At 42.7% G+C, this 10,884-nt stretch overlaps 1 protein-coding gene across 2 annotated transcripts; it reads right to left on the bottom strand.

Moving 5' to 3' along the window:
• Nucleotides 1–1,448: 1,448 nt before the first annotated feature.
• LOC122028544 (AP2-like ethylene-responsive transcription factor AIL5) lies at nucleotides 1,449–3,948 on the bottom strand. 2 transcript variants are annotated; one of them, XM_042587388.1, is made up of 7 exons: nucleotides 3,648–3,943; nucleotides 3,213–3,578; nucleotides 3,074–3,082; nucleotides 2,875–2,963; nucleotides 2,705–2,778; nucleotides 2,491–2,618; nucleotides 1,449–2,399 (listed from the first exon to the last, which is right to left on the bottom strand). In XM_042587388.1, exons 1-7 carry the CDS (start codon nucleotides 3,790–3,792, stop codon nucleotides 1,837–1,839), a joined length of 1,374 nt encoding a protein of 457 aa, XP_042443322.1. In that variant the 5' UTR covers nucleotides 3,793–3,943; the 3' UTR covers nucleotides 1,449–1,836. The 2 variants fall into 2 exon arrangements, with proteins under 2 accessions (XP_042443322.1, XP_042443321.1); XM_042587387.1 differs by having other exon boundaries at nucleotides 2,705–2,963; nucleotides 3,648–3,948.
• Nucleotides 3,949–10,884: the final 6,936 nt, after the last annotated feature.

The following is a 10,884-nucleotide window of genomic DNA, read 5'->3' on the forward strand; positions in this document are numbered from 1 at the left end:
TGGAAGCATGCTTATTTATTGATATACGGATAAAAGACATCCTAAATTATATAAAAGGCTCCATTTTTTCAAAATAAAAAATAAAAGAGTACCCATCATATATTTTATTCAGGGTAAATCGAAAAGTGCACGCGACGGTCAGTCCAGAAGTCCAGCATCCTTTGATTGCGTCTCCCATTTGGAAGAAAAATTTTACAAATACGTCGTAACTGGAATTCGAACCGTGGGTACCTGGGTGATAATCTGGATATCTTACCGTGGCACCATAACCCTAAGGACACTTTCAATACTATTATAATAGTTATGATTAGTTGCTATAACGGTAAAAGCAACGTGTAACAGTTAGTATAATATAGTTTGGTGTTATACTAGCTACTTAGTATTTATTGGCTTCCATTCATTATAACTATCTAATAGCTACTACAATATTTATTTTCATGTGATTTTGACCAATTTAAAATTATTTGATGAAGTTTAAACAATTTTAATTAAATTGGTAAAAGGTATTTTGAATTAATAGTGTTTAAAATTTATGATTTAGGGTTTAAGATTTTAGGCTTTAAGATTTATGATATAAGATTTAACTAGCTATAATTATTTTAAAGCGATTTTGACTAATTTAAAGCAATTAGGATGAAATTTAAATAATTTTGTCCAAGTTGATAAATAGTATTTTGATATAACATGATTTGTATATAGTAATTTTGATTAAAATGGAAGAGTTAATATTTTATATTGTAGCAACTACCGAATAGCTTTTATACATTATAACAATTATTAAATAATTTTTATACGTTGTAGTAGCTACTAGTAGTTGCTACATGATTGTAACTAAACTCTAAATCCTAAATCTAAAATCATAAACCTTGCATATTATTATATCAAAATATTTTTTACCTAACTTAGTCAAAATTATTTAAATTTCATTCAAATCACTTTTGAATTAATCAATGAACTCCATTCATTTCTTCAATGAAGAGTCGACCTCGTGCCAAAATGTAGTCATCGATCGACTCCATGTGACGAGCACTTGACATTTCTTCGTGTCCTTATTATAAAATGATAGTATTCAAATTACTTACTACATGGCCATTTCTTTACTATATTTCTGAAACACACCACTCTCAAACAAAACTACTTTTGCCAGATATCCAAGTCGAACTTGAAGAAGAACATATATGCAATTAGAAGCACAATTTTATGCAATTACTTTTGCCAGATACATACAGCAAGGCAGAAAAGTTAAAGTAGAAAGCTACTTCTCTGAAAGAAATCCAACATTGACTCGCCACTTTAATTTTTGGTCGAACAAACATGAATTGGAAAAGTTATTCTTCTTGCTTTTATTTTAGTTTAGTTTGGTTTTAAAATATGCTAATTAGAAATGGTGCAATTCATGCAGTTTGAGGAAGTCATGCACAGTATCGAGGCCAGTGATCTGAGTCCTGTAGGGAAAAGAAGCTCCTTCCTATATATTATTACAAAGATGCAAAAACAAAGGGACGGAATTAAGCAACAAAAAGCATGTTTGCATCAGATGACAATATATAGAATCATGTCAGTAAAGACAGGAACAAAGAAAGCAAAAGAAAAGATAAACGTCGAGTTTGAGCATGACAAACTTTGAATTCTCACGTTAGCTAGCTACTACTTGGCTAGTAAAGCCTCTCTTTCTCTTCTCTTGTGTCAGTCCTTCATTCCTTCCTTTCCTTTGTGTAACTATTGTCAGTTCTTCATCTTCATCTCCATCTCTCTTTCTCTCTCGCACAAACATACACATACAACACAGACACAGACAAAGGAACACAGACACGCACCCTAATTAACATTAACATGTCATTCAATCCCGAAGATGGCTGCCGGAAAGGCTGCCACTGTGGGCTTGGAAGAAGAAGACGGCGGTGGGGCGATCCAACTCTCCATGTAACTGGATGCGTGATCGTAATTGTATGCGTTGCTCTCGAATTGATGATCTTGCTGATATTGTTGGATCGCGTCGTAGCAAGCAAGGCCGATGCCAGCCTCTTGGTGGATGGGCTTGGTGGGGTTAGGGTTTGGCAAGCTTGCGAAGTCCATCATCGGCAAGGCTGGGGGGAAGAGGCCGAAGCCAGGGTTGTGGTGGGGGTGGTGGTGGGGGTGGAAGGCGAGAAGGGACCAGTACTCGTGGTCCGGTGGCGGCTTCATCGTGCTCTGATCGGGCGAGGAAGACTGCGGCGGAGGCGACGGCGAGTCTTGAGTCGGCTTGGAGGACGACTTGCCGGAGAGGCCGCTGATGGGAAGGTTGCTGCTGACGATGCTGTTGACGTCGTAACGGCTCATGTCGAAGTTGGTCACGGCGTTGAGGCCGCGGAACTTGATCGCCGCGATGTCGTACGCCTCCGCCGCCTCCTCCTGCGTGCCTAAACATCGTCCGTTTCCGCATAATTAACTACGCCGACTAATTTACGAAACAAAACACTAGCTAGGGATCCATTTTTTACAAGAACTCACTAAATGTTCCGAGGTAGAGGTCCTTGTTGCCGGCCACTCTGCCTATCCTCGCCTGCCACCGCCCGTGCTGATGGTGCCTGGTGACTCCTCTGTAGATGGAGGCGCCGCGAGAAAATCCACTGCTCTTCCTACATGCAACAACAAGAGCGATCAAATACAAATTAAATGTGGAAGCTAAGGCGTCCTAATTAATGAATGAAGTCTGCTTCTTCACCTTCGGAGGGAGGCCACGAACTCTTGCCTCGTCATGTTCTTCATCTCCTCCATTTCCCTCTCGTAGTTTGAGATCTTCATCAGCATGCACAAATAATAGCCATGCATCATATATCGTAAGATTAATTTACAAGAACACAAAGAAGATCGAGTGGAGTAATTTTTACTGACTGGGAAGTTGGTAGTGGTGGTCGGACCCCAATACTTGAGCGCTGCCAGATCGTAAGCTCTCGCGGCCTTGTCCTCCTTATCGTATCCGCCTGAAATATATATATATACATATAATTTGTTGTTGAATCTGAATCTTTGGGAAATGGAAAAGGGGGAGAGGGAAGGGAAGGGAAGCCTGGAAGGGGCCGGAGAATCGCACCTAAATAGACTGCATGCCAAGGGAGGTGGAGCAGCAACGAGACAAAAAGCAAGAACAAGAGCAAAAGCAAACACGTTAATTAGATGATATGCGAGGAAGGAAATGTAGAGTAGGTTGGCGTCGGAGTTTCGTCGACTACCTTGGCGGCCCTTGCGACTTTGGCCCTCCCGGCGGCAGCTGTTGTCCCACAGGTGCGCCTCGTACCGCCCCGTCCAGCGGTGCCGGGTCACGCCCCGGTAGATGGAGGTGCGCTGGCCGAAGGTGTCCGCGGCGGTCGCGGACGACGTGGATTTCCTCGCGGACTCTGCTGAGGGCGCCGCGGCGGCGACCGGCTGCTCCGAGTGTATGTACCCGGCTGCTGCGATGCTTTTCAGCTCGGAGTCGTAGGCGGAGTACCGCCCCAGCGGCGCCGCGAGGAAGTCCTCTAGTTTCGGCCCCATCGAAGCCAGCGCCACCAGCTCGGTGGCGGCGTTGGTCTCCTCGTCGGCTGCCTCCACACCACCATCTGTGCCATCCGCTAATATATAATATTATTCAAGACCGAAGCCTAAGAAAACGAGTAGAGAAACAAAACCATGGTGCGCAGACGGAGCAGCAGCCGCGGCGGCGGAGGAGGAGGAGGAGAAGGCTTCGAGGAGGCTACAGGGTTGCTGCGCCAGAGAGAAGGCAAGCCAGTTGTGAGAAGAAGCGTCCATATCGATGTCCATGTCCATGTCCATGTCTATGTCTGGGGGGTGTACAATCCAAGAGGCGTTCTGGGGATTCCGAGGCGGCGCTCCGCTTCAAGATCAGAAGAAGGAAAGCCAAACGGGAAGTTCCACACACATACAGAGAACAAGATGAGGAGAGGAGGGAAGAGAGAGAATATAATGAGAGATTGCACGGGCCACGAGGTCATCAGTCATCTCCATGAATTCCTAATTAAGTGTCAATTACTTAAATCGTATAAATAAAGTTATATATAAATAAATAAATAAAAAGGTGCAGGGGACCAAATGGAAGCCTTTCACGGGCCATCTCGGCGGCCTTCTTGACCGCTTCCTGCCCCAGGACGCCTCCGCCATAAGCTGTCGCAGGGGCGAAGTAAATTGGCGGGTTCGGATACAGCTCAAAATCTGAATCCAATAACTGATTTTATATATACATATATATATATATTTTGCTCTGGTGAGGATTGTACACCGAGCGCTGTCCGTGATATTGGTCCAAGCGTCGGAATTATTCAATAATTTTCTTTATATTTTTTCAATTTTATGTTAAAATATATTATATATTTAGTATTTAAGACTTAGATTATAATGAATTTGAACAAATAAAATTTTTTTCTAGGATTTAGGCCTCCCTCTTAGATTATAATATTCAAGATTAATAATTTTATATAGTCACGGGATATATTATATGTATTTAGGGTTTAAAATTTTAGGATTTAAGAGTTGAGTTATAATGAGTTTAAACAAATAAAAGATATTTTTCTCTACTAGTGCAGGTAAGCACACGCATATCCACATATTTGTCTTCATTTCTTTTTACTTTTGCACTACAACTACCTGTAACTTAATCGTTGGAGTAGTTGCGCCAAAAACACTTTTTGGCATGTTAATTGACAATTTCTCTCTCTCCTCTTTGTTTCTGTCTATAGGAGGTCCTTGAAGTTACTTGACTAGGCAATTCCCAAAATTCTTTGAGCAAATCAACTTTCACGTTACGTTACCCGTGGTCTACCCTCCACTGCTTCCAAATGGGATCAATATATATACTTTATTAATGATAATATATGGTATATAAATATTATTATAATTAAAAAAATAGGAAAATATTAAATATTAAAAAATAAATAAGTATTTCCTAATAATAATTATTCTCTAATAATTAGGAAATAAATAAGTATTTCTTAATAATAATTATTTCCTAATAAATAGAAAATAAATAATTATTTACTAATAATAATTATTCTCTAACACACCCTCTTAAGATGGTGTCCTAGGAATGATACTAATCTTGCTGCAAATAGCAAATGACGAAATTGAAAAAGTGACTTGGTAAGTACTTCAGCCAACTGATCCTCGCAGGAATATGAGTAACTCATAGTTCGAAGGCCTGCACCAGATCACGAATAAAGTGATAGTCAATAGCCAGATGTTTTATCCGAGAGTGAAAAATAGGATTAGTTGAAAGATACGTGACACCCAAATTATCAGTGAAGATCACAGCAAGCGTAGTAACCAGAAGAAGTAGGTCTGCCAAAAGTGACTTAATCTATTGGATCTCGGATGTAGGATAAGCAATGGAGCGATATTCAACCTCAGTCGAAGAGCGCGTAACCATGCATTGTCTGGTAGATTTCCAAGAAATCGGGTTAACACCTAGAAAAATAATAAATGCACCCATAGAACACTGATCATCTGGATCTTCTAATAGTCCACATCAGAGAAACCATGAAGAGTAAGAGGTGCATCCGTAAGAAGACGAATGTCAAGATCTCTAGTACCATTGAGATACTGAAGTAGATGCTTCACAGCACCCGAATGCGTTTCCGAAGGAGCGTGCATAAACTGTGAGAACTTGTTGACCATAAAGAAAATATCAGGACAAGTCATACGGAGATGTTGTAAGATCCCAACCACTTGTCGGAACTTAGTCGCATCAAAAAAATGAAAACTTATCATATAAAGTAAGACGAGAGCCAGCAGCAATAGGAGTGGAGACCGGCTTGGAGTCAAGCATGTTGTGTTTGGAGAAAAGATCAATGACATACTTTTGCTGAGACAAGAGAAGACCATTTGAGGTTGGGCGAACCTTAACATCGCAGAAGAGGAAAAGAGCCCCAAGATCCTTAATCGTAGATTTTACATAAAGTTTACATACTATGATGTCAACAAAAGAAGCATCACTCCCTGTAATAATTAGATCATCAACATATACAGAAATAGATAAGAGTATCATCTCAAAAATAAACAAATAATGAGGTGTCAGCCCGAGAAGCAACAAAGCCAAGAGAGATGAAGAATATGCGAAGCTCCAAATACTAGGTGCGTGAAGCTTGCTTCAAGCCATAAAGTGTCTTATGCAAACGACATACATGATCTAGAAACTCAGCACTGCGCATACCCAAAGGATGCATCATATAAACCTTCTCTTTAAGGCGACCATTAAGAAACTCATTGTTGACATCAAGTTTCCAAAGACACCACCCCCAATTCACAGTCGAACTAAGAACAATGGGCATTGTTACTGGATTAATAACAGGGTTAAATGTATCATGAAAGTTAACACTAGGATGCTGATGAAAACCCTTGGCAACAAGGCGAGCCTTATATCGATCAATTAAGCCATCAGAATTATGTTTAATGCGAAACACCCACCTGTTACCCACAAGATTTTGGTCTGGCGAAGGCGGGACAAGAGTCCAAGTTTGATTACGAAGAAGAGCATCATACTCTTCGTGCATGGCATGTACCCAATTCAGATCTTTGAGCACCTGCGTAACAGAGGAGGGTTCACAAGGCTGTTAAAGGCTAGTATAAAGAAGATACTTTGAATTGGGTCTATAGATGATATTTTTGGAGCGAGTTTGCATGAAATGTTGGTTTTGAGATGGGGATAGAGAGGCGGTGGGCTAGATGGTTGGTCGCCACAAAGTAGTGTGGATAGCCTAACAACAAGAGGCGGTGATGGTGGCTGTGATGACAGCAGTTAAGAAGTCGGTTGGGGGCGGCTACTGCTAGTGGCAGGTTGCAGAACCGGTGCCAAAGGGTCCCACAAGAGGATTGGTGCGGTAGAGAACTCAGAGTCAATGTCTATTATTATAGAATCCAAGAGGGAGGTGATGGTAAATGGAAAAACATGTTTCACAATTTTAACATGACGAGATACAAAGACTCTTTTGAGAGCGATATCATAGCACAAGAAGACATTCTGGGTGAGAGAATAGACAAGGAAGACACAAGAAGTTGACTTGGGATCAAGCTTGTGGTTAGAGTAGGGGTGTAGCCACAGAAAGTATAGACACCCGAAAAATCGAATCTTAGAAAGTTCGAGAACGGTGTTAAATAATTTTTTAAAAGAGGACATGTAGGAAAGACCGACCTTAGGCATGCGGTTAATCAAATAGACTGTCGTAAAAAAGGCAAAAGGTCAGAAAGTGAGTGGAATATACGCTTTGTACAATAAAGTGAGATCAGTTTCGACAATATGACGATGACGATATTCAGAGTATCCATTGTGTTCAGGAGTGTGTGGAGGAGTGGTAAGGTGACTGATACCATGAGTAGTAAGAAAGGAGTGAAGGGCTAAGAATTAACCTCTATTGTCCGTGAAGAGTGTTTTGATAGTCATTGAGAATCGATTTTCAACAAGAATTTTGAATGCAATAAAAGTAGAGTATACATCTGTTTTTTTGCATTAGGGATGAAGCCATATATACTTTGTAAAATGATCAACAAAGATAACATAATACTTGAGTCCATCAAATGATGATATAAGAGATGTCCAAACATCAAAAAAGATAATATCCAAAGGAGCACGAGATGAAATACTAGATTTATGATAGGGCAATTTATGACTCTTATTAATATTGCACGAAGTGCATGTAAAATTAGATAAAATATCCGTAGGAAATGAAAGACCCAAGGATAACAAAAAAATGTTACAAAACACCTAATGATAGATGACCTAAACGACTATGCCATGAGAAAATAGATAAAGAGATAGACACAAAAAAAGTGGAAGGGGATGATAGCGTAGACGGAAATTTTGGCTAGTAATAAACACCATCTCTATGGACTCCGCTGACTAGTGTCGCTCCCGTACGACGATCCAGCACATGGAAATAGGAATCAAAGAAAGAAATGTAATAGGATTAGTAGCACAAAGTGCAGCGACAGAAATCAAATTTTTTGACATAGATGATATAAATAAAACATTAGAGAAAACTAAAGGGAAAATGGAGTGGATAAAGAGAAAGAATCAGTGTGTATAATAGGTAGTCAAGAACCATCACCAATAACAACACTATCATTCCCAGACTAAGACTCATGCAACGAGAGAGTAGTGAGATCAGTGGTGACATGATGAGAGGTGCTAGAGTCAACCACCCATTTTTGAGAATCAGACGGAGGTATAAAATGAGCAGCTATGTGCACAAACGGTGCACTATATGCTGGACGCAGAGCACACGGAGGAGCCGGTGGAAGCAGAGCAAGCATCGAGGCAGTCACATGACCACATTGGCGAGCAAAGTGACCTTGGACACTTGGATGTGATAGCGCCCAAGATAACAATTGGGACTGGATACAACTGGATGTGTAGGAGGATGCGTAGCAGCTCAGGAGTAGACAGGCGTGACTGATGAGACATTGGTGGAACCTGCTGGTGATCACCACGATAGTTTGAATACTGATTACAAGAATTCCTTGCTAGAGCCACAAGAGCAGTCATTGACGTCAAAGATGGAGATGGTGTTGAGACTTTTAACTGGGCTTCATAGCTGAGGAGTTGTTCGAATAGCTCATCAAAGGTAATAGGTGTTGGAGCAATCCCAATGGTCCGCGGGACCATGTGTTTTGGTGTTTGGGTAAAGGGTTTAAGTTAGGTTTACCCTCATTATTTGATATGTGTACTTGAGTTGTGCAGGACTGCAGGTGACACATGTGACTCAGGTTGACGGTTTCGGGCCCGGTGAAGGATGGAGCATCCGAGGGACCGTGGACAAGGCAGCAAGGACAAGGGCCGATGGAAGCGACTTCAAGGCATACGCGAAGGATGGCATTGGGGACGAGCCGCGGGCTTGGATGCATCCGAGGGACGAGAGCCAAAGGAAGTAAGCTTGAAGGCAATGTTGATACAGTCTGACCTGGCTGTTGTTTTGATGTTGATACTGATTTAAGTTTGTATAAGATATTAATTAAACTCAGAATGACTACTGATCGAGGTTGATCAGTTGGGAGGGAAAGTCCTGGTGAGTGAAGCCAGGCAAGGGAAATCCAGATGGGTCAAGCTTGACCAGACATCTGGTGGAAAGTCCAAGCAGGGAGCTTGGCACGGGAAAAGTCCAAGTATGGTGACTTGGCACGGAATGGTCAGAGAGGGCTCGGTAGCTCGTTCTCTGGACCGGACGAAGTCGGAGAGGGCTCGGTAGCTCGTTCTCCGGATTAGGTCGGAGAGGGCTCGGTAGCTCGTTCTCTGGACCGGACGAAGTCGGAGAGGGCTCGGTAGCTCGTTCTCTGGACTAGGTCAGAGAGGGCTCGGTAGCTCGTTCTCTGGACCGGACGAAGTCAGAGAGGGCTCGGTAGCTCATTCTCAGGACCAATCCTAGTATCACATAGGCGTTGGATCGGTCAACAGACCGATCCAGTGAGATTTTGATTGTCTGATCGGTGCACAGACCGGTCTGATGAAACTAGGTTTGCTGATCGGTCTGGTGACCGATCAGGAAACACTCAGTAGCACATTGAGTGTAATCTGATCGGTCTGTAGACCGATCAGGAGATGATGTCGCGAGAAGGAAAAAGGCAGGGGATCGGTCTGTGGACCGATCCATATGCACTCTGATCGGTCTGTAGGACCGATCAGGCCATATCCTGATCGGTCTTGGGACCGATCAGGTGACGATCTTAGGAGTGCGAGGAACCGCACTCATTAAGCCCTGATCGGTCTTCACGACCGATCAGACATCAATTCAAAGGTGTGGATCGGTCCGCTGACCGATCCACCACACTGTCTGCACACACTGTCAGGTTCTGCTGGTTTCTGATTCGTTTGAACTAATCAACTTCTGCTGTGAGCTTTATGTGGTGCAGGTTGCAGGTTCCATTCCAGTGCTTAATTTCAAATTAAGCCTCATCAAAGGAATAAGACAGAGCTTACTTTCTTCTGTGTATCACTGCGATGAGGGAAGATTGAGCATCAACGGATACTGATGCTAACAGACTGCAATCTCTGTTCGCGATCAGCTTGACTCCTGTGGGTTGGTTGGAGCTCAGAAGACACCAGCAAGACCAAGGATGGTATTGGTGTGAGTTCAGAGAACTAGCTGAGGAGGAACAGTGATTGGCGATGCTTGTGTTTACGGCAGAGATTCGACGCAGAGTTTCTGCAGCAAAAGAGCAGAGGCATAAGAAGAGAGACGAGGAAGCAAGGAATAGAGCTCTCGGTTGATTGTGTGAAATAAGCTGTGCTGTGCTTTGTGCTTGAAGAGAGGCTGTATTCTTGTGTTCCTGCTTGTGCTTATTCTTCGCTGATTGTGGCTGTGAGTTTCCTTTGATCATTTCACTTGAGCCACTACTGTAAGTCTTGTGCTTAATTTCTTACTGCTGTTAAAGACTTTGTGGAGAGGTTACTCCACCGAGAAGGAGAATCCTTTAACCGAATAGCTTCCGGGGTGTGATCTACCGAAAGATCAAGGGATCATCCACCTTACGGACACGCCGAGGAGTAGGGGCAAGTTATCCCCGAACCTCGTAAATCTCTGAGTTAGTGTGCTGTGTTCTCTCTTTGTTTTAGTTTTCTAATTCCGCTGTGCTAACAAAGTTCTTGAAGAAATTTGTGTTTAGTATTTTTCAAAGAGGCTATTCACCCCCCCCCCCCCTCTAGCCATCTAAGATCCTAACAGGCAACAGGTCAAAGTTGCAAAGAAAAGTCAAGTGAGTCGTGAGGGTCCGAGTGCTGAGAGAAATGTACTCGGGATGGGAACCCTAGGTATAGGGTTGTACCAGTCGACTGGTACTGGGATCAGTCGACTGGTGGTGAGCACTGAAGCTCTCTGTGCCCGAAATGGCTGGGATCAGTTGACTGGTCTTGTGACCAGTCGACTG

This window comes from Zingiber officinale, chromosome 10B (assembly GCF_018446385.1).
Source record: "Zingiber officinale cultivar Zhangliang chromosome 10B, Zo_v1.1, whole genome shotgun sequence".
NCBI classification, from domain to species: domain Eukaryota; kingdom Viridiplantae; phylum Streptophyta; class Magnoliopsida; order Zingiberales; family Zingiberaceae; genus Zingiber; species Zingiber officinale.